Source organism: Periophthalmus magnuspinnatus, chromosome 20 (genome assembly GCF_009829125.3).
Source record: "Periophthalmus magnuspinnatus isolate fPerMag1 chromosome 20, fPerMag1.2.pri, whole genome shotgun sequence".
In the NCBI taxonomy this organism is placed as follows: domain Eukaryota; kingdom Metazoa; phylum Chordata; class Actinopteri; order Gobiiformes; family Gobiidae; genus Periophthalmus; species Periophthalmus magnuspinnatus.
Window position 1 is genome coordinate 11,977,414 of NC_047145.1, and position 23,132 is coordinate 12,000,545.

The following is a 23,132-nucleotide window of genomic DNA, read 5'->3' on the forward strand; positions in this document are numbered from 1 at the left end:
GCTTGGTAGGGGTTAACTATGTGCAAACTAATGACCTTAAAACCTTTCATTTGATTTAAAATCTGTATATGAAACATGAATTACCACATAACTGGTAAACCTTTTAAGCCGTTTAAACTTCAAAAGTCAACTCAATTTGAAAGTAGAATATTTTTGATTACCTTACCTCAAAAGCTCTTTTGTTTTGTAGGTTGCCCCAGAGTTCAAGCTGAAAACCATTGCAAAATTCCCATGCAGTCTTGAGTAAATATGCAGCGTTGACTTTTCTGAACTTATTCCATGACCCCTATGACATTTACAACACAGACCTGCCAGGCACACTGCTCTCCATGTGCGGCCGCCGGCCAAATCCTGCAAATGTTAAAAACACCGTATTACATTCGCTAACATTATCCACAGAGGACATTTCTCTAGCTAGCTCCCTCAAACGCAACAACAAAATAGGTTTCTACTAATTTTAATTCAGCTTAATGCTATGAATTGCTGATGAGACATTTTAAGTCTAGACATAATGCAATATCACATTCTCCTTCTGGGCGACAGCAGATGTTTAATGTCGTGTTAACGTAGAGAAACTGCATTTTTAACGTTAGCATAGCAATTAGCCGTTCAAATGCTAGCTCTATCCTGCTCTATCCCCTGCTGCTCTTACATCCATGTTTGTTTCCTCTGGGTACTGATATCTTGCTGTTTCTTTACCTTTTATCTCTGTTCCATTTTAAGCTCAAAGACTTTAAAAATCCCACAAAACAACAGTAGACCTAAGCTAGCGTACCACATCAAATGCAGTTCAACAATAGGCTATGACTTGGTTTGGTGGTGGTACCTGAGATAGTTTTACATCAGCTAAATGGCGGTTTGTGGAGAAAAAAAAATTGAAAAGTACAAAATAGAGGAAGTAGTGGTGATTTCTAAAACGGGATACCTCTAGCTATGTCAACACTGAAAATTCCATCCAAAATGTAGATAAATGAGACAGTTTACGTGCAAGGATTTTTTTTTTTTTCTGGTAAACCTCCATTTAACAAAATTAAATGTGCTGGCATTTATTTTAATTAATCTAATCATAACAAGTATTGACCCTTGTTTACATCTTGGTTGCTAGGTAACAGTTATTGAATTATCTCTATCACATTTGTTGCTCGTGTCCAATTAGAGCTGTGCGATACCTGAAAGTTTGGTATCGATCCCATATCAATCAATACTGGGACTAGTACTGCAATATCGATACCTACCAATGCCTATTACTTTGGTTTAGCATTAAAATGATTAATAGATGCACTTGCAAGCTTGAGTATCGATACAATACCAATACTTATTTTAGCACCAGTATAGCAATACTTAGGATCAATTTGCACAGCCTTAATTTCCAACCAGAAAGTAAAATTATAAACTTTACTAAAAGAAAAAAAATAGGGTTTTAGTTAGTGAATACAAATGTTAACTGTTTTTAGTGAAATGAGTAGTGTTCGCTGTCCCTTTAAAGCCATAAATAAAACTTTATATTTAAATTTGATTTGAGGTGTATAGTAGCTGACACTGTAGCAAATGTGGTATCTAAAAGTTGAGCATTACTGACCTCTACTGGTGGCCTTTGAAATGACACTAATAACTACTGTAAACAGCTTGAATGTGCAGTAATGTGCTAGTAAATCATATTGAACTTGACAAGAATGTTGCTGCTAATGGGAAAGTGACCACACTATAAAGCAATTATAGCCACACAAGCTAAAGCAGCAGGCATACATTCAGTGAGAGATGAGTTTGACTTGAAGTTGTTAGAGCTTTACGTGTAAGATGTGGAAGATAGGGATTTTAAAATATGTTTAAGAAGTGCAGCTGTTACAGAAAATATAATTGAAATATGAATAGAATATAATTGGTTGGACAAAAATGAACCACCTACCAAGCAATGTCTGCAAGAACTTTTTTCAGTTTAAAATGGGGGAAAAAATCACCTGGGGTTTCCTAAAAAAAAATAAAGTAAATCCAATATATTAAAAAAAATCCAATATTAAAGTAAATCCAATATTAAAACAATATATCGAATATACAATAGCAGAATGTAATAGGTTTTACAATTCCCTATTTTATTTTTTTGAGAATATGTTGTAGCTTAATTAAAAATACTAAAAAGAATAGCTTAAAATATAAATACAAATTTGCAATAGAAATACAAGATATTTAGGCTGAAAGAACACCTGTACTTTATAATTAAAGAAAATAGTTTTAGTTATACTCCTTGCTCTAAAATAGGGGTTTTCTTCTCTGATCAAATTGTGTTATTTTTGTTTGAATTTATATTGCAAAAAAAAAGACAATTTTCAATTTGTTGATTCAGTCTTAAACAGTCACAGATAGCTTTTCTATAAGACTTTATTACAACTACAGGAAAAACAGTACATTCTATTTTTGAAGAGCGCCCTCTACTGATCATCCCTGTCTGATGGGAATATTTCGATTTCTTTAATGACCCGGTTTGCGATATCAGCATGGTTTGCACACATCATTCTTCTGGACATGAGGTCAAAAGGCCCTCCTAAAAAAAAATAAAAATATGTAAAATACAACAATAACTCCTTTCAATCAAATTCACTTTCTAACATTTAACATACCATCTACATCACAGACCACGCCCCCTGCTTCCTGGACGATGACCGCTCCAGCTGCTACGTCCCAACAGTGGATACCGATCTCGAAGAAGGCCTCCACCGATCCACGCGCTACCATGCACATGTTAGTGGCGGCTGTTCCTGTGCCACGGATCCTGTCAGCATGAAAATAAAAACATGGGTAAGACTAAGATATGCTTATAGAATGGAAAGTAACCATATAAGGGCAAAAACAGGGAAAGAAGCAAAAACTAAAATTCCCCAGTTTTGCTATAACATATAAAGGCCCAGAGATTTGGAATGGTATTGACAGCAGTAAAGAGGTGGTATTATTGCCTGGGATCTAGAATACACACTTCTTCGATACTTTACAAAGATGTGAGCCTGGTCACCGGTGAATCTCCCCATTTTCAGATGAGCGTGATTGACAAGTGGATTAGCCAATCAGGAGCCTGCATGAACTGTTCATATTGGTAAAAATAAAGGAAAAAAAATATTGGGGGGGCTGAAAAACATTGCAGATTTCTTCAGAATCCATGAATCCAAGCACTAAATGTAAGACATTTTATTTCTGAATCATAGGTGACCAGTGAGCTCCATCGTTTTACATATGTCACTGTAAAAAAAGCAAAGCTGATTCCACAATCATGTTTGGTTAAACTTGAGATACAGAGGGCATGAGGATCAGACTGATATCCCTTCTAGATTTGAAAAAATGACCGTGTGGGAGCAAAAGTAGCTTCTGGGGATTTTTTTTACAAAACTTTCATAAAAGTAAAATTGTATGACCTGGTCTCAGATGCTTTGAGTTTAAATAAAAAGTAGGCTACTAAAGCAAATTAAATTAATAAGAATTTAAATAAAATGTCTAGTGGAGGTGTGTACCCATGAACTGGTATCAGAAGGATTCGTTCCATAGTGGAGCAGATCTTTTTCACTTTGGATCGATCTCGGTCTGTCCCAAATTCTGAAATGATGACTGACTTCTTAATGTCTGCAAAGGAAGGACACCAAAGAGTTACTACAATGTACACTGAGCATTTCTATTTCACAGCAATGCGTTGTTAAGGAATTTTACCATCTTAGAAAAGTTTGGAAAACAAGTCAGTAAATCAGTAAAATTATGAATGACAACCTGTGACCAGCAACTGTACTAGTGTATTAGAGGAAAGTGTCTTGCCAAAGGACACATCATTATACATATCTGTAGTGTGGAAATTGAACTACCAACTATATGACTCGCATTCAGTTTCAATACTTTTCAATTACGACCCGACTTTGTATCGTTTTTTTACCTTTGTTGTCCGATACTTGAATGGACTCTTCGTCACAGTAGGCCCCCTGTCCTTTCCGCCCTTTGTACAGTTTGTCTTCAAAGCAGCTGTACACCACACCAAACTCCAACTGCAAAATCACACCTGTTAGAAATGCTGTTGGAAATACTGGAATTTATCATCTTTCGTGTTATATCTTACCTCTTTATTAACCGCAAAGGCAATGGACACGGCCACGAAGGGGAATCTGTTGGAGAAATGGCATTGCAATATAATGAAATGTTGCTACAAGACTCCAACTAGACAATTTCATTTAGCCCACGTAAAAAAAATATTAGGCTAATGTTTTACCCATGTACAAAGTTGGTGGTTCCGTCCACAGGGTCAATAATCCAGGTAGGTTCATCTGTCAGGATGCAGGCTCCTTTTTTGGAAGCTGACTCTTCACCAATAAAACTGTAAAACATAGTAATAACAAAATGAAGGCAGTACATATAAGACAAGTTTCACCATGAAAAGGGCTAGAAAAAACACAGGCTTTGTCCGAATGCCCTAGTCCCCTCATTGACTACATAGCCCCGTACTCTTTAGCGGACTATACTCATTTCTTTCTTTTTTTATTTGTCAAGGACCATATACAAATTCATTAATCTTACAAAAGAAAAGATGATTTGCACCAGATTTAGCTACTGCTGTGTGCCATCTGCAGTCCCTGGGCAGGTGAACACATTAAAATTATAAGACTAACTCAGTTCATCACTAACAGAAGTAAAATACAATCAAATATCCCCATGTTCAATACGATATGTTTCCTATAGTCTATACAAATATAAAAAATTGTTATGTGCAAGTACAGGTCATGTAAAAAAAACAACAAAAAAACAAAACAAAAAAATGCTAGCAACTTGACACAGAAAGGATTTATTTAAAAGTGATCACACTGTTGATTCTTGATTATGATTAAAACAAACAGCACTTCTATCTGCTTTCATTCAGTCACGTAGCGTCCAGATAAACACCTGTCGCTGTCCGCTCTTGTTTTTCCGACTCCAGCAGTGCATTGTGGTCTATATTGTCTGTTCTACTGATCACTTCTGGACACTACTTTTCAAGGTGCATTGCGGGAAATTCTGAGCACGCTACTTTTTCGTCAACTGGCCCTTCGGACACTACTAAAAATGACGTAACTCCTAAGTAGTGTCTTAAGTAGGGAATAGTGTTGACCATAGATTTGTGTAACGTTGCAATTACACAACTTTATGTCTGTCAATAGTGGGTAAAAAGTAACTAGAAATTCTGCCTAGACACTAGAGGGCAGCAATGCACATACAAAAAAAAAACTTGAGCTGGTGATTGCTTTGTTGAGGCGTTTGAATTGTATTGTATTTAAATGGTAGTGTAATGATATGATATTTTGATATTTGATTGTTCTTGTAACTTTTTGAGTTGTCAACGTAACCGCTTTTGGATGTGACACTTAGTTGCCGTGCCAACAAGGATGTAAAGTGTCCGTTCATCAGTTCCTGTCCTGTTTTGGAGACTGGCTCTACTGAATTCAGACCGCTGTTTTGCTGTTCTTTGGGTGTTGGTTTATTTTTTTATATATGGTATTAGTTTTAAATAAGACTCATTATCCAAAACTGACTTTCCCTTCTCATTTATACCCAAGTTGTATTTAGAATGATTCATGCATGAGTAATCTTTATTCTCACATTTAAGACGCTATTGCTCCAAAAATTTCCCCCAAATCCCCCATACACGCCCAGCTCTCTGCAATTACTTTGTGCTCAGAATTCCTTAATTGTGATACATGAGGGATTTACCAGCTTTGTGCAGCCATTTCAGCACAAATGAAAAATAATCCACTGCCAGCTACCAGGACTTGTAGCTATCCATACTGTATGTGGCACTTTGTTGTGAGGGGACAGACTATAAACACAAGAGTACTCGAGTAAAATTACAGTTACATGGCTAGAAATGTACTCAATTACAAGTGCTGCTGCTAAACTTGTGCATTATGGAAGCATTTTAGCTCATGATTCACAGTTTAAAGTGGAACTGAGTCGTTTCAAACCACAATCGGCATATTCTCTGAGCTCTGTCCGGTCAGATCGGGCGATACAGCGGCGTTGGTCGGTTTAGAAAGGAGCAGAGGAAACCATGGATTTGGATGGTTGTGCTTTACTCAGTACTCATACGGTTTTAAATGCAACTAACTACAATTACATGGGTAAAATTATACTCAATTACAAGTAGATGTTTAAAGATCCACTCAAAAAAGTACAATTAGTCAAAAAATGTACTCAATTACAGTAATGTGAGTATTTGGAATTAGTTACTGTCTACCCCCGTTTTAAGTTGGATTACCATTTCGGTTTAAAACGTAACGATCCACAGCTGCCACACATTATAAATCACAATATGTATTCTTTCAACAAGTAAAAAAATCAGTAGTATATAGTAGCTTCAGCCACACTTACCAATGCACATCATCCCCAAATTTTTCTTTGAGAGCCCCGATGATGATTTTCTCCACCCTTACATCAGTAGCAGTGACCAGGTCCACCGTGGAGCTCTTAGTGGAGATTTTAATTTCACTTTCAGACGCCCTTCGGATTTCCTGTCAAAACAAAACTACGTTACTCCCTCTGAAAAGGTGAGGTCTCATCTCTATTGAAATCTCAGTTACTTCAACATACCGCTCCGGCTTTCTTTGCAATTTCAATCGCAAAGTTATAAGCTTCGAGCCACGGGTCAGCCATTGCTTTTTCTTCTAGTTGAACCTGTAATAGCGCATCAAAAAGTAAATTAAATTGTCTAGTATATAGTACATTCAATATCAAAGTTATTCGTGTTTTAAAGTACTTTTGTCCACTGCAAGAATTTGGCTTTGAATTGTAATGGCAAATATCTTCCATGTTATTGCCTGGAATGTTCCACAGTTTTGGCATTTCAGTCATTTTGACCTCTGGAGGTGGCACACATTTAGTTTTTGACTGTTTTTGACCACAAAGCTGCAAAATGTACCTAGTTTAACTTAACATTAAAATAGCAATAGCAGTTTAGTAACACAAATTAAGCTATGCAGACTCAAAGGGAGGTGTCTCGCCCAAGGACACAACGACAACATTCATCTGTGGGAGCTGGAATCGCAACGCCAACCTGTGGGTCAGTGGACAAACACTCAACCAACTGGGGTACTGTTGATTTAGTGTTTAGTTTCGCTTTAACTTCTATGGATTGGTCTTTCACGTTGTATAGAATATTGTCACGGTAATTTAGACCAGCAGATGGTGCAAGAACTCCAACAGTATGGATTATTTTAAAAAACATTAGCAGCTATTATAGCCTGTGCATTGAAATCTGGTGAATGGACTTTAAAAACACAGGAGTTTTATGGATGACCACCAGATGCTGTAAACTTATGAATGTGAGTATTTGTGTCAAAAAAAAAAACTAAACAGGATTACTCAAATGCATGACCTAACCTTCTTGATGGACAGTCTGCCGCTAGCTTGTCGTCATGGAGATGTTATTGGTTTGTCTAGAAAGTTTTGCAATATGGCATTAAACTCATCCATCTCCAAAGACAAGTCCAAGTTACAGGTCAGATCTGTGGAGAGGCGAGCGCGCTTGAATGAATGAATGCTGTTTGCCAGTAATAGAACACTTGTAATAGTTTAATAGATCAAATTAATGCCAAACTTTAATGCATTTTAGGTAAAGCAACAACATCACCATAAAGACAGTCCAGTGGTAAATCATATACCACGCATATAAAGTGCATCTTTAACGAAACTCCAGGTATATTTTGATGAGAAACATTACTTTTGCATGGCCGAAAGATTAAAAAAGTACATGGCGTTCATCACTATATGCAAACGTGAGAATTTGAATCACTTTTGTCAGTTGTGTTCTTGGCACAGACATGTCCACGGCACAGACATGTCCACATGAACAGATTTATTACAGAACACAAAGAGGTTGCATAACATTTCCCCTGCAATTTTCTCTCATGTGTCATATACTACACTATATAGGAAGCAGCAAACACATTCAACAGCTTCCCATAAGGCTGGAAAACAATGGCAAAACTAATACAATGATCATATGGGACAATCTAACTGGATCTGCAGACGTAATACTGATCAGGCTGCATAGAGCTCACTGGGCTTGATTTTCAATTAATTGTATCTTTATTGGACAATGATGTAATATTTAACAAAAAAAAAACCCCAAAAAAAACAAAAAACAAAAAACAAATTTAAACACTACAGAAAGTTTTCACTGACAAAAAATGCACTATGTTTTGTACTTTCATAAATTTGAAGAAGTGCTATAGAATCATTTCAAATGCTGTAAAAATGCTGTTTAAAAGTTTTTTAGAAGTTTTATATACATGTTTTGGGACAAGTGTGTGTTTTTTGGTTTGTTGTTTTTTTTTTCTCTCATCCATTTAAAAAATACATTTGTTTTTGTTTTTTTTTACCAAACAACCAACAAAAATGACAAAAGCATTCAAATGTAACACTGAAAACACCTTTTACAAACACTACCAAGACCATTGCACATGTACTTCTTCAGCTGTACACTGCTACATTTCAAATAGTTTAGACTCAAATATACAAACTTTACTGATACACAAGGGGAATTGCAATAAATCAAAATTACCTTAGAAAATCGTGTTTTTAGGCTATGCTTTTTTTAAATTCATAAACCAACAGAAATTACAAAATCATTCAAATAGCTCTGGAACATTCTTCCATCTCCGTCCCTCCACATTTAAAACCCAAATTCAAACCTGTTTAGACTGGCCCTTTAATTACTCTCCACCACATCCCCAGACCGCAGCTGCACAGTCCCTTTACCTGTGTGCTTTTAATGCTCATGCTTATTACTGGACTTAACTTTGTTTTATAATTATGCTTTTGTATTTGTTTAGCGTTGTAAGGCGATCTTGAGTGTCTAGAAAAGCGCATAATAAATAAAATGTATTATTATTGTTAGTAGTAGTAGTAGTAGTAGTAGTATAAATAAAATTTAAAAAAAGATAAATAAATAAAATTGCAAATCTAAATCTAATAAATGAGCAGAACTCTTACCTGTGAACAGTGATGAGAAGTGCCGGTGTAGACTTGTAGGATGGAAGCTTCATTTTTAAAAGCTGGCACTAGACAATAGGAAAAGTACTAGGCCCGCCCTGATGTATTTCTACAACCCCAACAAACAAAAAAAAGCACATTGCAATGACATGAAGCCACACGATCTACACTGACTGCATGTATAGCTGTGGCCTTAGTGGAAATTTTTACACATAAATGACAGTACATCCTGTTAAGTAATGTTTGTATAGAATTAGCTAGATTTAAGTTTTCTCACAGTAGTCACCTCAAAATTACACAACTAAAGACGACGTACCCGATTTTTACTGACGTAAAACGTGAAAAACAGAACTAGTTCAATTTCAGTGCTGTCCAAAATTATTCCTCACTCACCCTATGGATTCTGAGCATCTTAATTATTATCACCATGATGATTTTATAACAGTTTTTCAGAATTTTCAGAAACCAGAGCTAACAACAACTAGCATGCTTGTGACAAAGTGTCCCTTTTTAATATTACTGTAATTTGGTTTGTTCACATGTATGTTCATTTTCAATAATTTTCCAATACAAAACTAAATAGAACTATCCCGGGTTTGTTTAGTTTAGTTTTTCATTTAGTTAAATCACCACACACTTGTTAGTTTAAAAATATTTTATTTGCTTAAATGTGGTTAATTCAATTATTTTGTCAGTTCAGTTCTATACTGCAATCCACTTGCCTGAATCTCCACATGGTCCAAACGAAGAGGGGGCCTGCCCAATGTCGGCCATTTTTATAGGCTTGGGTGTGGTCGTGGGCCAGACCATGTGGAGGGAAGAACTGGTTTAAGTTTGCTTATTTCTTTCTGTCAGTGTCTTCTGTATTTTGTTTCAATGTTTTAAGTGTTTATAGTTATTTTGTTAAACACTGTTTAGTTAAGGGACTTGGGCCCTGAGAGATGGTTTTAAATATAAAATACAGCTAATGTTATACCCACAGCACCTGTGGGAGATATGGTGTATACCAGGGGGAGGTGCTTCCTGTGCAGAAGGGTATTTAAGCAGGGTTAATTAGACATTCAAGAGACATCAGTGTAGCCAGGGTGCACGAGGATTTGTCCTTAGTTGTTTAAGTTAATGTTGGGCACTGTTAATTTTTGTAACTATGTATTATTTTTTTGTCCACGGGGTACCACAATGCTGCTAATAAATTTGGTCTAATGGGACTTTTGAGTCTGTCTCTTACTTTGACCACTTTGGGCCAGCTTCCCCACAATGCTAACAGCAGACTTCACTTTTTAGTATGAAAATGCTAGGACATAATAATGCTACTGCAAGTTGTTGTATTTATAAACAGTAACAAACAAAAAAATATCAATTTAAAGATGTATGATGTAACTCCAAATCTAATGTTCACAGTAACTTTCCAAGTTGCAGGTCAGATCAGTGGACAGGTAACTCCACTCAATAATGATACATGTTTTTCAAGATTCCAGGCAAATGCCGAACTACTGTGGTATCCTGGGGCGAGATGGTTCAATGATTATGTCTCCTTTTCTGGTAAAAAAAAAAGCACAACACACCAAACCATAAAGAGCCAAAACCTTAGTTATAATTACACACATAAAAATTAAATGCTACTTACATTTTTAATCTGTCAGAAAAATCTATTCCCCGCTTGTAAATTTTCCCTGCATTTTGGATGGAATTTTCCATTTTGATGACATAAGAACAAACAGTCAGTTAACTTTTGTTAATCTATGAGAAATATTTACCACAGGTTCTACCCCACAAAAAACACGTAAGAACTGGAAAAGCACGAAAACCAGTCATATAAACTTTAAATACTTTTACTTCCAAATATGATACTCAATAAAAAAATATACTGCAGTAATTCTCATCGTAGTTGTGACTCATTTGTGCATCATGTACAACTGCACACAGCCTCTCCAATTATAACCATGCTACTCCTTTAATACTTTGTGCAAATCTTAGTGGGGTGAACTCGTCTCTGCAGCAGGCCAATTGGTGGTGCAAACTGGGACCTGGCGTGACAAACAAAGCCCTCATCATCTTTATGTTGCCTGACACTTTCACAGCTCTGCGTTTCCCTTTATGCCCCTTCACTGTGCGTGCTAGAGTGCTGCTGGAACACTTTGGAGAGCTCCCCTGGTGAGAAGAGACGGCTATGGGCTGGGTCATACTGTGCCAGAGAAAGAAGAAAGCGGACATGATTGGGTTGTGTTTCTCTGTAATGTTCTTAAAAACTCAAAATGCCTTATCCCAATATGGCACGTTTAAGAATGATAAAATATTTTTGAATTAAAAAAAAAAAAAAAAACCTTGATGAAGTGTTTTGTTGGGGGTTAAAATGCCGGGTTCCACAGGTCTAGGTCATGTGACTCTAATTCAACCCTGCTCTGATCTGCCCGTGTGTTCATTCAATAGCCAAAATACTTTAATTAATAAATAATCTGGCAACATTTTAATCATTTTCTAATTTTCTTGTTCTTTCTGTATAGAATGTTCCCTCAATCATGAGCTGCATTATTTAGTGCTATGAAGTAAAAGCAGGTCCTAGTTGTGTCGGGGCTCGTCAGAACAGGCTGTTATCATTACCACACCTCACATTGCTCAGGTTCATGTGTGTTGAAATAACCTGTTTCTGTTATGCTGCCAAATACATGGCACGAACACTCAATACAGTCATTCTGGCACCGCTCATGTGGGATGTTGCTATGGAGAGAATGAACAATGCAATGAAAAGTACTTTGAGTATGTTGAAAGGTGCTATATAATTTCATGATCATGTATTCTTATACATTTATCAAAAATATTATTTAAAAGGTGCCAAAACATTTCTGATGACACCACTTTCTCCTCTCCATGGAGATGTAATTGCTTTGCCTTCTTGTATAACAGTACTGCCTTCAGCTTTTTTCCTCTTTGGTGATGCGGTAACCACAGCTGTGGTGCCAGAGTCATCTGCACTGAAAGCAACGAATACCACCAGTGGATCAGAGAGGCCATCCAAGGAGCATAAAGTGAGACAAGGGAGCTGACATCTTATGACACACGTAGGTTGTGGTACTGGAGTGTGTGACAAAAAGAATTTTATTGATAAATAAATCATTGATGTGACCTGTAACTTGGCCAGGTGGCATCATCTCCAGGCAGGCAGATAAAATAACTTTAATGGAGATCAGATGGTGGTGGGCATGAACAATGTTAGTGCACCTTTGAAATTGGGGACATCACTGTCACAATTGAACATTTACCAATCGACCAGAGTAACTACAACCAGAACTGTGCTTGCAGGTCAAACCGTCAATGGGAAGGATAGCTACTTGATCTTCTTTTGCCAACTCCACTCAAAGTTATGTGGCTGGTTGCCATGTCTTACTTTTTCAAATACATTTTTGAAATGTTTTGAGGAGCTTTATTTGGAATTAAAAAGTACATTTTCAGCTAATTAAGAGTACCACTAAAGTGCTTCTTCTGAACACCCAAAAGCTTCCTCCTCAGCAGAACATCATTACCCACGACTTGCTCAAAGTTCTTTTTGACCCGAGGCGGAAGCGCAGTTGTCAACCTGTTGTCCCCGCGGCGCCCTAGATATAAAGCGTCTCCGTAGAAACGCCGGGAGACGAACTGAGGGGAGTGATAGGACAAGCAAAACAAATACATCAGTCCTGCTGTCTGCGGGCTCCTGCGTTATGAATAATTTATCCTGGGTGACGGATGTTTGGGGTGTGCGTGCGGTTGGGTGGGAGCGGCGCCGCGTTTGGGGAGATGATGCAGAAGTTTGGTGAAGGTCGCCGGAGCACGTAGACAGATGATCACAAGTTGAACTGAGACGTTTAGGTCTCGGTATCCAGTGACGACAGCCACCATTTTTCATTTTTCAAGTTGCCATTTGGAGATTATGTTGATGCAAAAGTTTGGAGTTACAGCTGGAGATAAGCCTGACTGGTGTATTTGTTTACGTCAAAATATTGTAATTTTGTTTACTATAGAGGTAGAGGTGTATGCCGGTAATTTTAATATTTTGGCCAACAATACTGCCACAACACTGCCAGATGAAAGCAAAGATTGAAGATTCTTGAGTAGTTATTTCTTGAAACAGCTAGACTGGTGACTTGGGATATGTGTGTCCCATCTCTGCTGCACAGCTGTCCTGTAGCACTTAAAAAGCACAAACATCTATGTAAATGAGGATTTCACGGACACTGCATGAAGCAAAAGGAAGGAGCTGATGCCCGAGCCACGTGAGACAGAGAGAGGACACTGTCTACTTATGAGATAATAAACTGATAATTCATCCCCAATCCAGCACGTCAAAGCATCCAGAGATGTACAGGGTGTCCATAAAGGCTCTTTACAATGAAAAATGTATTACAAAGGCAATTGATAAGATATCTTAATCAGACTTGTTCTATCGTACTCTGTGGTTTACAAAGTTTTTTACCTCATTTAATACACCTCTATATGGGCACCATTAGTCGCACGAAGCACATCAAGACGGTACTCGATTTCTCGCCATGTTCGCTGTAGCAGAGCCTCATCAATGGTCACAATCTGTCATCTTTTGCTTTAGTTCAGTAATGTCCTGTATCTTTATTTCGTTGAGTCTACGTATCTGATTTTGTCTGAATAAACAATGATGTGCATTGTGCCTTCTCTTGAGGAGTAGCCATTTCTTAGGGATTCATTCAAAAGGATGCCTCTTTAATCAACAGGATGCCTGAAATACAAAAATGCAATGTGATTAAAAACATGTATAACCACTGAGTACAATAGAACAAATCTAATTCATATATCTTAGCAACTGCTTTTGTAATTTCATTTTTAAATTGTAGAGAGGCTTGGACACCATGTATAATTTATCCTACACCCAGGTATGAGTTTCCTCAAAAATAACATTAAAACAAGAGAAATTTTAAATAGTAGAATAGGAACAACGTTAGAGAGAACCTTAATAATTATTTTGCATCGATTGGACAAAATGGCAACGAATATAGAAGGACCTCTCATGGGTTCAATCTCCTTAAAGCAGAGAAAGAAATAGTTAATAAAGTAAATTAATGGAAACGCATCTACTGACTGTGTTGACCTGGATGTGAAATCATTAAAAACATAATAGAGAGTATATCTAACCTACTTATATCTGTAATCTGTCATTCCAGACTGGTCAATTCCTTAACAAAATAAAAATAGTTAAGGTCAAACCACTGCACAAATCATCATCGTAATAAACATCTCTTCACAAATAACAGTGTCACAGTTCTACCTGTTTGCATGTTTTTTCCTCAGTCCGGCTCCGTTTTTCAGCCTGTTCCGGTCCTTCTTTTGTTACCTCCGTGTTTTCCCTGCAGCTGCCTCTCGTTTTGTTAATCAGCCCAGGGTAGTCTATATACACTGCTTATGTTCAGTCAGTTCTTGCTAGATTGTTGACCAGTCAAAAGCAACTATTAAGCCCTATATCTGTGTGCATTTATTCCTGTTTGAGTTACCAGTTTCTGAGTTTATTTCCCCAGCCTGTTTTCCCTTTTTGAATTCCCAGTGTTGGATGAGAGTTTTGTTGATATTAAATAAGACATCTTTCCTCAGTTGTTTATTTGCCTGATTTACCATATTCTGAATTACATGTTTAAAAGACACTTTCTGTTGTAGTTTCTAAAACATTTTGACTGCGCGTTTTGTGTTGCATTTGAGTCCAGTTCACCTGTGTGGCAAACAGGGCGTTTCTCTCCTCTCACAATTCTCAAAAGTTTTAGAAAAAGCTTTCTACAACAGACTGGATGTTCATGGTGAAATATAACCTATTCTCTGACAATATGGATTCAGAGCAAAGCGGTCAACTGCACCAGCATTGACTCACCTTATAGAAGAAATCACTAACACAATTGCTAATAAACAAAAACACAGCCATGCCATTGGATATTTTTATTTTTATTTGGACAAAAAAAAAAGCTTTTGATATGGGGGATTGTCTTGAATTGGATGAGGATCTATTTAGAGAATAGGCTTCAATATGTGAAGATGACAGTGAGTCTGATTGTTTGAAAATGGTGTGGATTACCCCAGGGTTCGATACTGGGTCCAGTCTTATTTAATCTTTACATGAATGATATCTGTCTAATATCAAAAGTTCTAAAGGTGATACTACTGACGGCACGAATATTCTTGTATCGGTAAAAACATACAGCAACTATTAAAAATAAAGCAATGGTTTGATATTAACAAGCTAAAATCATGTTGTTTGGAAACTTAATGGTGTAATATTACAGAGGGTGTCTCAAAATAAATTCCTTGGCACTGTAGTATGTGAGAAGATTTTTTGGAAAGCCCACATCAGATATGTACAAACCAAACTATCAAGAAGTATTTTAATCCTAACCCTCTAATTTTACCATATTTATCAAACTGTTTAGAAGACTGGGGAAACACACTCTGCCCCGCCAACTTTTTCTGCAAATTCAACTTCCTTTGTGGTGGCACTTAAATAAAAATACATGGAAGTAGGTTAATTTTGTGTGAAATGTTAATGTCAAGTCAACATTGCACCAATTCTCTGGGAGGCTTTATAACAGCAACCTCAGAACTTATTTACTGTCAAGAGCCCCATGCAAAGTAATACAACCCGAATGGCATTGGCGGCACCCACGGTACCTTCTGGAATAAAGTGAATACTACAGAAACGAGCTGTCTGAAAGATCCTCACAGCCAGTTATGAACACACTCATCACTTATTCCTGCAGTCAAAAATCCTCAAACTAAATGATCTAGTGTCATTTAAAACCACATAGGTAATGTTCAAAGCAAGTAATAAACTCTTACCAAGACAAATACAGTGCATGTTCACCGAAAGAGAAGGAGGATATAATTTTAGGGCACTCTTCAATCTCAAACTGAGGAATATGCTAACAGTTAAGACAAGTATTTCCATTTCCATATGTGGCGGTAAATTGTGGAATTCCTGAGTATGGAACTTAAGTCACATAACCTATTTGAATGTACAGAAGTCAGGGCTGTGCCAAAAATCGAAATATGGATAAACCACGATCAAAACTGTCCCATCTCGATAAGGCAAGCGCATTTGAATCGACAGGTCTAGAGCCAATCGTGTGGCAGTAAAAGTGCGTGGTGCTCTTGTTTAAGTGAAAGCTCCAAGTGAGGACCACAGTTTCTTTATGTCCCCTCACGTGTCCTCGCGTTTCACAAGTTTTGACCTAAACCTGCAAAATTATAGGTCCAGTGCCTCTTTCCCCCCTGCCTGTGTGTGTGTGTCATCTGCCCTCGACAGCGTTGACAGGTCTGTAGTTTTTCCCGTGGAATTGGGCGGCTTTATAAGAGCTGCCAAGGGTGATAAATATTGTCACGAGTTTGACCAGAGCTTTTTTCCACGTAAAATGTATTGATTTTAGAATATCGCTCTCTCTGATCCAGCTCCTCACCTTCTTTCCGCTCTTTTCCTTTGTTGTATTTTTTACGTGAAACTGAAGACCTATTCAGCACAAGGACAACGCATGTGTTTCTGCTAATAGCGGTAATGCACACATGCTTTTCGGCTTAAAATACTGTAGTGTCTCATCAACCCAAAATGTAAAAAACTGTAGTGATCCTGACACACTGCTCTTTATACCTGAAGTCAACCTGTCTGTTTTCAGTAAGATGGACAAAGGTCAAATCAAAACTCCAGATCAAACAATATCGGAGGAAAAAAATTTGATTCTTTTTTTCCCCCTCATATCACCCAGTATTGACAGAAGTACTCAAGTTGTAACAGTTCTGCCGGTTTCCTTGTTTATCCACAGTACAGCTTCATTTCCAAGCCTGTTCCAGTCCTTTGTTTGCTGCCTCCCTGTTTTCTCTGCCCCTGTCGTTCATTACTTACCAGGGGTGTAGCCTTTATGTTCTCCCTGTGTTCAGTTTGGGTTGCTGGATTGTTGTTTGTTCATTTCTTTTGTTCATCTAGAAGACACGCAGTCTCTGTATTGCAAATAAACTAAGTGGACTCGTCTTGCCACAGATTTGACCTGTAACTTGCAGGGTGGGGCAAACTGGCATTAACCTTTTTTATCTCCATGGAAATGAGCATATTGTAGAACATTCCAGGCAAACCAATAATGTCTTCATGGAAACAAGCCTATAACATGTTGCTTATTCAATAACTTGGCGTGAGAAATCCTGACAGAATGACACTTTCAAGAATACCAAAAAATATGTTGCATCAGAACCTATTTCTCTAGCAAATTGTCTTATAAGTTTGTTAAATATATAAGTTTAGTGTAGTTGTTTTCAAAGGAAGAGTTGGTGCGAAAAGTATGAGAACCAGTGGTGTTGTATCATTAGTTGCTTCAAAGTCAAACTTGATGATCCTTTTTAAAATCTCAATCCAATACTAAAAAAAAATCAGGCCATTTTACAACTTTGCACCTAAGGGAAGTTATTTTACAGCCCTCGGATCAGCCACATAAACTTACTTTGCAACTTCAAAATAAAACTACATTCTTTCCAATCCCATACTCAAAAGAACACCGATGAATATTCGTTACAAAAAAAACTATAACTCTGACTAACACAATGTTTTGTCCATTCAGGGAGTTGGATGAGGACTGTGTAGAGACAACTTCATATAAGAATCGTTTGTCTCAGGTATAATATCAGAGTTAGAGAAGAGACTAAAGTGCGTAAAGTTTGATGAAGAGCCATGTGGAAACTGCTGCTTGTGAATATTGTGTGTCGTGTTTGTCAGTCTTGGACCTGTTTACTGTTTATTTAGTTGCACTTTGTTAAACCACGAAAACTTGCTTACTTTCAGTGTAAACCCAAGTCATTATAATTGCTTTAGCTGTGTCCCCTTGTAACACTTTTGTAGCATTTTCTTGAGTGATAATATTTAACTTTTAGAATGCAAAAACTATATTACATGTGTGGACATAGTTACATCTTATTGTTTTAATGAAGTACTAATTTGTAAACGTGTCTTAATTGCTCTGTAGCAGCACTTCCATTGTCGGAGAAGGTCCAAACTGTGTGGCATTGGGCTGACACTTGCTTGTGTACACCACTAATGCAATAAAATGTGGTCATTGTAGTCAGATAGTTTTTCTTTTCTGCACCTTTATTGCATTTTAGGATAAAACATCATTTTGGTCTATGAGTTACGACAAAACATACTGATTTCAGTGCACGTTCCCATGTGGGCCTGTCACGATAACACATTTTGAAGAACGATATATTGGTACAGAGAAATACCGCGTTAAACGATAATATTGAAACTACTTTAAGATACTGACACAATAACAATAAGGTAAGATAATCCCAGTAAACCATTTGTTAATAGATGGAATCATTAAAAGGCCTGAGCTGCAACATATACTGCACTATTATTGGTCAAGAATTAGCCATAGAAGTCACTTACAAACTTTTACTCCTCAAATGTAATTGTGTCCCAAAATATACTGTTCCATTTTTATATATTGAACGATAAGTCGATGTAGTGTTTATCGTGACAGGCCTATTTCCATGAGGTAAATAAAAACATAAAATTATATTCTTTAGTACCAATGTCTTCACTGTATAATAATTAATTCAAACATGTCAGTAGTTGCTTCAAATAAGAAATTGGCCTTAAAGATGCACTGAGTAACTTTTCTGTGGGTGAGGAGTATCTTCAGGGCAATGTAATTTATTTGCCTAGAATGTTCCACAGTATGGCATTAATCTTCTCCATCTTGCATTTATTACACTACTACCATTTTCTTTGCTCAAAAATATCTTAAAGCATAACCAACTAATTTAATAATTTAGCCTGGTGACATCAGCTGCTTGTCTCTGTGGAGATGTGTAAGTGCATTGCCATACTGTGGAACATTCCAGGCCAAGTAATAACATCTTTAACATCCAATAACATATTTCAATAACATATTTCAATCTGGATTCAGAGCTCACCACAGCACAGAGACTGCACTGCTTACAGTAACAAATGACTTACTACTAGCTGCTGATAACGGGCTGGCTTCAGTCCTGGTCCTACTGGACCTCAGTGCAGCGTTTGACACCATTGATCACAACATTCTACTGCAGAGGTTAGAATGTGACATTGGAATCAGAGGGACCGCCCTCAAATGGTTTAAATCCTATCTATCAGATAGGTACCAGTTTGTTAGTATAAACCAGAGCACCTCTCCCTGTTCGAAAGTAGCCTGTGGTGTTCCACAAGGATCTGTGCTTGGTCCAATCCTATTTACTCTGTATATGTTGCCATTGGGGAACATTATCAGAAAACATGGCATTAATTTTCAGTGCTATGCTGATGACACTCAGCTGTACTTATCAATGAAACCAAATCAGACTGATCAAATAGATAAACTCAGTGCCTGTGTGAAGGACAAAACCTGGATGACCTTGAATTACCTGCTCTTAAATCCTGGATAAACAGAGGTCATTGTCGTTGGTCCCAAAGGTCAAAGAGATTCTCTGTCAGACCAGATAATCTCACTCAACAATGTGAGTATAGCTTCTAGCCCTACTGTAAAAAATCTTGGAGTCCTATTGGATCAAAATCTCTCATTCACAGCCCATATAAACCTAGCTTGTAAAACCGCATACTTTCACCTGCGAAATATAACTAAAATTTGAAATATTTTACCTAAAAACGATGCTGAAAAACTCATCCATGCATTTGTTACTTCCAGACTTGATTACTGTAATTCTCTGCTCGCCGCCTGCCCCAAAAGTACTATAAGGAGCCTCCAGTTGGTCCAAAATGCAGCGGCCAGAGTCCTAACAGGAACTAAAAGAAGAGACCACATCAGTCCTGTACTAAAATATCTGCACTGGCTTCCTGTCGAGCTTAGAATCAAATTCAAAGTCCTCCTTCTGACATACAAAACCCTAAACAGTATGGCCACATCCTATCTGCAAGATGCCATTGTCCTGTACCAGCCAAACAGAGCACTCCGCTCTCAGAATGCAGGACTATTAGTGGTTCCTAGAGTGTCCAAAAGTACAGTGGGAGGGAGGGCATTCAGTTACCAAGCTCCTGTGCTATGGAATCAACTCCCTGCTGATGTTAAACAGGCCCCCACAGTCTCTGTATTTAAGACCAGGCTTAAAACCTTCCTCTTCGGTATAGCTTATGACCAGGTTACTTAGTGAGGGAGTTAGGGACATTAAAACCCGGGATAAGATGGGTTGCAGTAGGAGATAACTAGCTGGGGGAAGTACCTGAGCACTATCCTCTGCTTCCTCCTATTTTCTCATCAGCAATGCTATTCACATGTTGTCCCCTGTCCCACTCCCCCTGTGGAGTGTAACTCTTTCAGATGCCCCGATGACAGCTGGACCCTCTCCTCCTCCCCGCCTGGCCCTCCTCCACCCGCCTCCCTCTCCTCCTCGCCCGGCTCTCATCCTCCTCGCCCGGCTCTCCTCCTCCTCGCCTGGCCCTCCTCCGCCCCCCTCCCTCCTCCTCGCCTGGCCGATTTTTCTTGTTTTGTCTGATTTTTCCTGTTGTTTGATTTTCCTGTTTGTTTTTGTGTGTAGGCAGCACGGTGGCTGAGTGGCAACACTCATGCCTCACAGCAAGAAGGTTTGGTTCGATCCCCGGGTCGCCCAGGCCTTTCTGTGTGGAGTTTTTCATGTTTCTCCCCGTGTCTGGATGGGTTTCCTCTGGGTACTCCGGTTTCCCCCATCAACCAAAACATGAACGCCCTTCGAGACAACTGTTGTTGTGATTTTGGGCGTTACAAAAATAAAACCAATTGAATTGAGTAAAGTCTACAAGTGACAAAAGCTTTATGTTGACAATATGAGATGATCTGAATGTTTGTGTTTCTAGCATCAGATATGATTTAGTTTTTCTGTTTTTGAGTCTATCCTTTGAAGAAAACAGAGTTTGTGCTTTATGTTTTGTCCTTCAAATTAAAATAAAATTCAGATGTTACGTCTGATACTCTTACTTGAGTAGTAGTTTTCCAATATACTTTTTTTCTCTTACTTGAGTAATTGAGTGATTTCCTGGACTACTACTTTGTACTTCTACTTGAGTAATATTATATAGAAGAAACATTACTCTGACTGGAGTACAATGTTTGGCTACTTTACCACCTCTGCTGGACTTTGGCCTCGTTTTGAATAGACATAGTTCTGGAAAAGCTGTTGTTTTTGTTCTTGTTCATGGTAAAATAAAGAGTTTTTCAGTCGTAGTGAAATGAGGGAACAAAACATTTACTTCAGGCTTTTGGAACTACTTTCGAACACTAACCCTTGGTATTTGACAGGTATGTGTTGGCTTAAAATATAAAACTTTAAAATTCAATATGTGAGTGATGTTTATTGATTATTCTTTGTCAATTTGTTTATTTTAAGTAAAGTAACAGTGTTGGGTGAAGTATTTCAGTCTCACAGTATTTGGAGTTGTAATATTAAATTGTGTGGTTGAAGTAGTTGTTGTAGCATTAATAGTGCATTAGATAAAATAAAACATTTATTTGCAATAAAAAAATGTTATTTATTTTGCATTAAGTTGAAAGTCTCATGAACGAGTGGAGACTTAGTTATTGGTCTGGAAGGATCTTCAGTGGGTCCAGCCATTCTGGGCTCCTTTCCTGAACGTTCTACTTTTTTTGTAATGGTTTTGCTTGTAGAACGTCTCCTGGACCATTCCTGTCCTCTCCGGGTGGTTCTTCTGGAAGTTCCTTTTGTCATATTGCCCTCTCCTGGCCCTCCACTTGCTACTTCTCCTGGGACCTCGGACAGCGTGTCCAGTAGTCTCCTGGAACCTCACGCTCCTGTCTTGGAGGGGGTCCTGAAGTTGGACTTCGATGACCAAATCTCTGGGCTGAGCAGGTCTCTGTGGAGGCTGAGGCTGTCTCTGAGGCTGAGGCTGAATCTGTTGAGGCTGAGCAGGTCTCTGTCTCTGCTGAGGCTGAGACTGAGGTTGAGACTGAGTCTGCCTCTGTTTGATCCGCAGCTTCTGGACTGATCGCTGCTTGTAGTGCTTCACGATGTCCTTGTTGAAACATCTATGTTTCCGTTGTTTCTTGTGGATTTGATTGGCTCTTGTCCACTGGGGCTGAGTTTGAGGCTGAGTCAGAAGCTGAGGAGGTCTCTGTTTCTGCTGAGGCTGAGACTGAGGCTGAGTCGGAGGCTGAGTCGGAGGCTGAGTCGGAGGCTGAACAGGTCTCTGTTTCTGCTGAGGCTGAGACTGAGGCTGAGCAGGTCTCGGCTGACGCTGAGTCTGCCTCTGTTTGATCCGCAGCTTCTGGACTGATCGCTGCTTATAGTGCTTCACGATGTCCTTGTTGAAACATCTATGTTTCCGTTGTTTCTTGTGGATTTGATGGGCTCTCGTCTGCTGGGGCTGAGTTTGAGGCTGAGTCAGAGGCTGAGCAGGTCTCTGTCTCTGCTGTGGCTGAGACTGAGGTTGAGGCTGAGCAGGTCTCTGCTGATGCTGAGTCTGCCTCTGTTTGATCCGCAGCTTCTGGACTGATCGCTGCTTGTAATGCTTCACGATGTCCTTGTTGAAACATCTATGTTTCCGTTGTTTCTTGTGGATTCGATTGGCTCTCCTCTGCTCTTGGCGCTTATGGATGTAGCCTTTTTGAATCAAGGACTCCATGAAGCTGTTATGTCTCTGGTCTGGTTTCTGCTCTGTCACTGAGCAGGTAGGCACCTGCCAGTATCCCCTGCCCTTCAGACTGAGGCCTTTAGAGATGGTTAGGTTCTCCATCGCAGACATCAGTTCATCCATCATTTTTGCCATCTTCTGTTTCTGAATAATGGCAGGTGGTGCATAAACCTGCATTGTGAGAGTCTTTTTTCCTAAACCACTCCTCCCAGTTGGTTTGGAGTATGGTTTTTGGGAAGCGGCTCTCTGGCTCCTCCACTGGTGAAAGGCAGACATCTTGTTCATTTGTTCCATTGTCTTTGTCTTACTGAGTCTCAGCTCTGTAGTTTGTGGCGATCGGCTCGAATGCTTCTGTAAAATGAAGTACTTTACTGTCTGTCTTTGCCTTAAAACCTTGCTTGATGATGTCAGAAAGCAAGGTGTTGTCCCATTTCCATGACGATGGCTCATGGAAACGCAACAGGTGATGTCACATTTCCATGACGATGGCTCATGGAATGGGTTTGTGCTGATATTGAATCAATTA

General features: G+C 38.5%; 1 protein-coding gene across 1 annotated transcript; it reads right to left on the reverse strand.

The window, feature by feature from the left end:
- Positions 1-2,374: 2,374 nt before the first annotated feature.
- Positions 2,375-9,056, reverse strand: LOC117388300 (inositol monophosphatase 1-like). The gene is made up of 9 exons (XM_033985814.2): positions 8,989-9,056; positions 6,586-6,669; positions 6,367-6,506; positions 4,238-4,342; positions 4,088-4,133; positions 3,908-4,016; positions 3,498-3,606; positions 2,616-2,767; positions 2,375-2,539 (listed from the first exon to the last, which is right to left on the reverse strand). Exons 2-9 carry the CDS (start codon positions 6,646-6,648, stop codon positions 2,427-2,429), a joined length of 837 nt encoding a protein of 278 aa, XP_033841705.1. The 5' UTR covers positions 6,649-6,669; positions 8,989-9,056; the 3' UTR covers positions 2,375-2,426.
- Positions 9,057-23,132: the final 14,076 nt, after the last annotated feature.